This window comes from Musa acuminata, chromosome BXJ1-9 (genome assembly GCF_036884655.1).
Source record: "Musa acuminata AAA Group cultivar baxijiao chromosome BXJ1-9, Cavendish_Baxijiao_AAA, whole genome shotgun sequence".
NCBI lineage: Eukaryota > Viridiplantae > Streptophyta > Magnoliopsida > Zingiberales > Musaceae > Musa > Musa acuminata.
The window spans coordinates 1,061,733-1,067,323 of record NC_088335.1 but is presented as its reverse complement, the minus strand read 5'-3'; the positions used below and the strand labels follow the sequence as shown (position 1 = coordinate 1,067,323).

The window sequence follows — 5,591 nt, the reverse complement described above, 5'->3', positions numbered from 1 at the left end:
AAGAAAATAAAAAGGCTTGATAGGTAAAAGCTCCACATAGGTTAGATAAATTAATCATGGAGATTGAAAGATGATAAAAATTGGATGCTGATCTTTTTTTTTATACAGCTTGCTCATCACTATTTGTCATATATATGAAACACCTATATAATGCCATTTTGCCTTCATGCAATTGTGTGACCACACAAACTGTTTGTTTGTCTTATTCAACAATTTTCACATTCTACTTGCGATTCCCTAAATGTAGCGATATCTTTTCATTCTCTTTTGGAAGTAATAGAGACTCTCTCTCTCTCTCTCTCTCGCGTGACCAAGAATTGCTTGCTTGAGTATAGTAGCTTATCGTTCTTCCTGTGCTAGTTAGTATTTACGCAACTCTTTCACTGTATGTGATTCCACTAGGCACTGACCTTGGGCTTCGTTCGGTGAGCTCAACTTCTCAGCTGGGCCGAGTCAACAAGCATATGAGATCAAGCTTCCTAGATCTAGAATTAAACCTCTTAGATCTTGTAGGAATCGTTCGCCAGTCGATTCCTACAAGATTCTTCTCATGATTGTAGCATAGCAGATGGAAACAGTTAAAGACTCCGCAAAAGGAAGACACAAACTGAGCTACAAGTGGAAGAATTTTGATTAGCATTCAACATAGATTAATTACTGCCAACAAAAAGGAAAAGTTTGAGAGACTCCCTCGGACGACCCTTCCGGTACATGAAACACACTCTGGCAGTGAAGATCGGTGTCAGCACCGCAAGCAAAAACCATACCCACTTGCTCATTCTCGACTCCTGAACAAGAAAAACTGGCCGGGGAAACATAGCTTGAAGCTTGAGAACTCGAATGTAGACCGAGATTGCCGTAGGGAAGACTTGAAAGCAGAGATTGATGCATAGGAATCCTACCAGCCGGCAGCATTTGGCTCAGAGCGATACCTGGATTTTGTGTCGATGATGACAGAAGAGAGAGAGCACAATCCGAATGGACTTGCTGTATTCTGTCACACAGAATTTTGCTGCTGCTCTCTGCTGACGGTGGTGTGTTCTTGAGGAGTGGCTGCAGGCATGTAGATTGTGCCATGGTTGTTATGCCGAAGGCAGTGGCGTCGTCTTGTATGAAAGGAAGCTGCCTCCCTTTTCTGTAGCTGCAGAAGGAACCCGAGAAAGGTTGTTCATCGCCAACATGAAGGGGCAAGTGATTTCGATATAGCATGTCTTCAGGTTGGATGATTCCAGCCCAGTTGAGCTCCTGTATAGGAGCCGGAAGTACATGAGGATACACCAAGCACTTGCGACCTGCAAATACAAACGTAAAATTCAGGAACTGGATAAATTCTAGCAGCAGAGAAGGGCAACGCATTAGATACCGGCACAGAAATGATGCGAGTTTAGACATACAATGATAAAATCTATTCTCACTAAATTCTTCTATATCGGAAACCCAAATATATACACGGTGGCAAGTTAGTTCTTTGCTCACAATGTAACATCTCAAATAAGAGCACAATTAACTTGTGAATATAAATGTATGCATGTATGTAAGTATGTATGTATGTATGTATTTATCCACAAATTAATCTATATCTAATGTTATCAAAGACCAAAGCAAGACGATCTTGGATTCCTGAATTGCATGAAACTTAATCCAATGTCTCTGGAAACATGATCAATCACAGGCAATAAAACCACGCATAGGTTGGTGTTTGATTCCTTGGGGTTGGGAATCTGAACAAAAGAAAAATAAAATCTTTGGTGCAAATTTTAGATCCTACAAGCAGAAATGTTCGATGATTGTAGGATTTCTGGCACTCATCAGTGACACCATGGTACTAAAGTTCAATCCATATCAGTGTTTTGAAGGCACACCATGTATCGCACACAAGAACAAAAAATAGTCATACTTATATGCAACCGAGAATTTTCTAGCACTATTCAGACCTTGATGATTTGGAAACAATCTTGCAGGATTAATGGATTCTGGTTGGGACTTTCTTCGGCGCCTATTGTGTCCATCTAAACGTTTCCTACAGCTTCGCTTTACTTCATCAAACTCGACCAGTAGGTGAAACCTGCGGAAGCCAACGACAAGCAGTCACATACTGAAGAATTTTCTTGACAAAGAAAGAGCTAATAGAGCAATGGCATACTAATAGAGCAATTACTTCATAACAGGATAGATAGAAAAGCAAAAGTCTATCGATTTGCCCTGCAAAGCTAAGTTTTCGTGACTCGAGAACGAGAACTGTCTTGTCCTGTTCAGCAAACGCAGGTAGCTTAACTAAGTTGAACCTCGACATTACAGCGAAGAAGAACCAAATAAAATTGTGTCCAACTCTACCAGAATTGCTATGAAATGTAGTCCATACATTCGGAATGGTCGAGTCCATTTGTCAAATAGAAACATCTTCGGACGATGAGTGGCGACCATTACTGGTCAGCTCAATAGGCTTCTCTATTAACATTTCAAGTACATGTAAGATTAGATTCCAGGCCATTTAACTACGTCAAGGAAAAAACTCAATCGGAATCATATAAGAAAATTCATATTCTTATTTTCTAATTTGGAATATATGGAATTCTGTAACATACCAAGAAATCTCAACAGTCTGACATAAGTCAGTAAAAAATTCGAAGCTATTTGAAGACGCCACTGCCGACAAATGCTATTCATCGATGGGTGGGTGGGAAACGTATTTGAAGGTTCAGGGAATTCGACATGAACTTTGGAAGAACAATGATGATAATGGAGATAAACAATTGACGAAAAAGGTTTAGACTAGGCTACTGGATATCAGCAATTGCTCAACAAAATCAAAGATTGGACGAGACAGAACAGGTCAATCATACTCTCGCAACATCATGTTCTTAACATCTTCATGGGGACTGGCACACTAGATTTGCGTCCGAATGAGCAGAATGGAAAATAACTCGATGAACAATGAAAAATGTTCTACTTGTATATGAGTTCTTCATTCGCTCACGGAAATCTTATAAAGGATCAGCATAACATACTGCTCGAATTTTGCTATAAACAGGAAATTGGCAATTTCAAAGGCAGGATATGAGAAGACTCAGAAGGAGACTGCTGTACTTGGAAGAACTGTAACGGATAATGGAGGATGCAGATTGTCATATGTTGTGAAGTCGATAAATGCAAAATCTTGCAGTGTAGGAAAACACAGAGGTCCTTCTTGTGAACAAAAAAAAAGGAAAAAAAAAATGCAACAAGGAAATTGGTGTAAAAGAACTGTGATCTGGCATAGATATGTTCTTACATCAAATGCCAAAGCACTCACTGTATTGCCCTAAAAATTTGAGGATGGGTTCAAAAGAGAAGCACAAGATCAACATGTTAGAGTCACCAGTATACTCTACGGGCCATGACACAGAAACTGAAGCTCGATAACTCAGAAAGCAGTACAAAAGTCCATCAGGGGTTTCGATCTCTGCAGTGATCGAAGGAAACCAAAACCAAGAAATGAGTCGATTGCAGTGAAATAACAAGCTCTCCTCATCGAGAGACCATGGCATACGACATCCCGAGACCTAACAGAGCAGCTAGAAGAAGGATGATGACTTCACTCAGAACAGCATGTAGGCGAAAAATGGGCAGTCAAATTAACATCAACTGCGTGCAACAACATTTCAGGCGATACCTGCTGCACTGCTGACAGAAGCGTTGCTCCTGACCACCCACCATCACGATGGGAGTCTTGGAATGCGCCTCGCAGACCTTGTGGCGTCTGTGATACTCCCTGGAGTTGCTAAGATCGGATGTGCAGCCGTCGACGGAGCACGACGCGATCTGGCCGGCATTGCCCGGTGCTCGGGCTCTCTTCGACGGGCCGGAGGATGCTACCGCCATCGACATCGTAGGTTGGCTTCCCAAGCTCGCCGGTGACCTGACATCACCCGAGCCACCAAGCTTGAGATCGACCGAGCAATCCCTTCCGCTACTTCGGCTCCCTAGACCACCGCAGGACGCGACCAAGGAAGCCATGTGGAGCTCTGCGTTCTGCTCCACCTCTGCGAAATCCCGTGAAGGAAGCTTGGGATTCCACTCCATGGAAGCGACCTCGCTGGAACACCCTTCCCTTCTTTTCTGTCCGACCGCACAATCTCAGCTACTCCCCTCACCAACCCGTCACCGAGACCAACTCCTCTGGTTCCTTCCTTTAATTGAACTGAACCGAGGCCAGACGGGAAGTAATCACGAAGAACAAGCGCTCAAGGTCAAAGAAACAAGAAGCAAAATGGAAAGGAAAATGTTAGGATTGCGCTATCACAATTTCAGCAACTCGTCGTTCGATCTCATTCGATGGCCAGAAAGAGGAAGAGGCAGAAGAAGAGAAGCCGAGAAGACTAGCAGGAGATTTCCGAAAGGGAAACAGCAAATCTAACAGAGATCTCGAGAGCCAAGGACCTCAAAGATGCAACAGGAGCAGGATGTCAGGTGATAAAAGAAAGGGGAGGGGAGGGGAGGGGAGGCAGGAAACGAGCCAAAGTTTATGAACTGAAGACCAGTCAGAAGTCACAGACAACTGCATGCAATGGCAGTCGCAGACGACCGATCCGGCGCTCTCCAACCACTCGATCGCTGACAGGAATTCAATTATTCAACATCTAAACGTGAAGGGTAAGATAGAGAGTGTGGATGTGGAGACGACGCAGATCTCCTCCTACCCAACTTGTCACACAAGATACGGGTCGCCTGTGGGTGAACATGAAACGTAGGCACCGAAGACACATGCAAGGGCGGAGCTAGCATCATCGGGAGGCGCGGCACAGTGACCCGGATAATGTATTCTATTCAGTGTATTTACAGGTGGAGAGAGAGGCTCGATGTACTCCGGCAACTCCAATGAGGACCCTGGCCCTGTTGTTGGTCTAAAGATCGCTGCAGATCTTTATGAGAAGGAAAGCGGGAAGAGGGATTAAAAAGACGAAAAGGAAAGAGAGAGAGTGACAGGGTGTGGTTGCTTTCAGCTTTTCGAGCTAGCTTGGGGAGAAGTACCACATTGGAACCACCGTGCTCCCTCTCGCCATGATATGTTTCTTTGGCCGTGGTATGTATGCTGTCTGTCTACGTCCGGGTCGTAATGCACATTACCTGATCTGATCGACCACATCAACCGATTGATTATTGACACGTGGTAGATCCACCAAAAAACACCACTTGTATTTTTCTGAATAAGGGAAAATAAATAATGGGTATCTTTCAACACTCCCCCCCCCCCCCTTAATTTGACTCGATCAATTTTATAATATTTATTTATATAGGGGGGAAAATGATGGATGGATTATTTTTTAGAAACCTTTTATATATTTTATTATTATTATTTGTAGAATGTGTCAACACTATTTTTGAAATTTTATATAATGTATCTTTCGATAGTTACTTATAATAACTATTTTTTTCATTAATTCTTGTAATGTTTGATGCACTTTTTAGGATAGGTAGATAGAGTCATAAAATAACTTAAATTCATGAATATGTTTGCTCCTCGAATGACCCACCCCCTCTTAGACTATAATATTGGGAGATTGTAATATTCTCATGAATATTCTCAAAAGTTTGCTTTTGGGATATTAAAA

General features: G+C 42.6%; 1 protein-coding gene across 1 annotated transcript; it reads right to left on the bottom strand.

The window, feature by feature from the left end:
* Positions 1 to 434: 434 nt before the first annotated feature.
* Positions 435 to 4,852, bottom strand: LOC135592305 (squamosa promoter-binding-like protein 16). The gene is made up of 3 exons (XM_065081690.1): positions 3,653 to 4,852; positions 1,935 to 2,065; positions 435 to 1,292 (listed from the first exon to the last, which is right to left on the bottom strand). Exons 1-3 carry the CDS (start codon positions 4,060 to 4,062, stop codon positions 655 to 657), a joined length of 1,179 nt encoding a protein of 392 aa, XP_064937762.1. The 5' UTR covers positions 4,063 to 4,852; the 3' UTR covers positions 435 to 654.
* Positions 4,853 to 5,591: the final 739 nt, after the last annotated feature.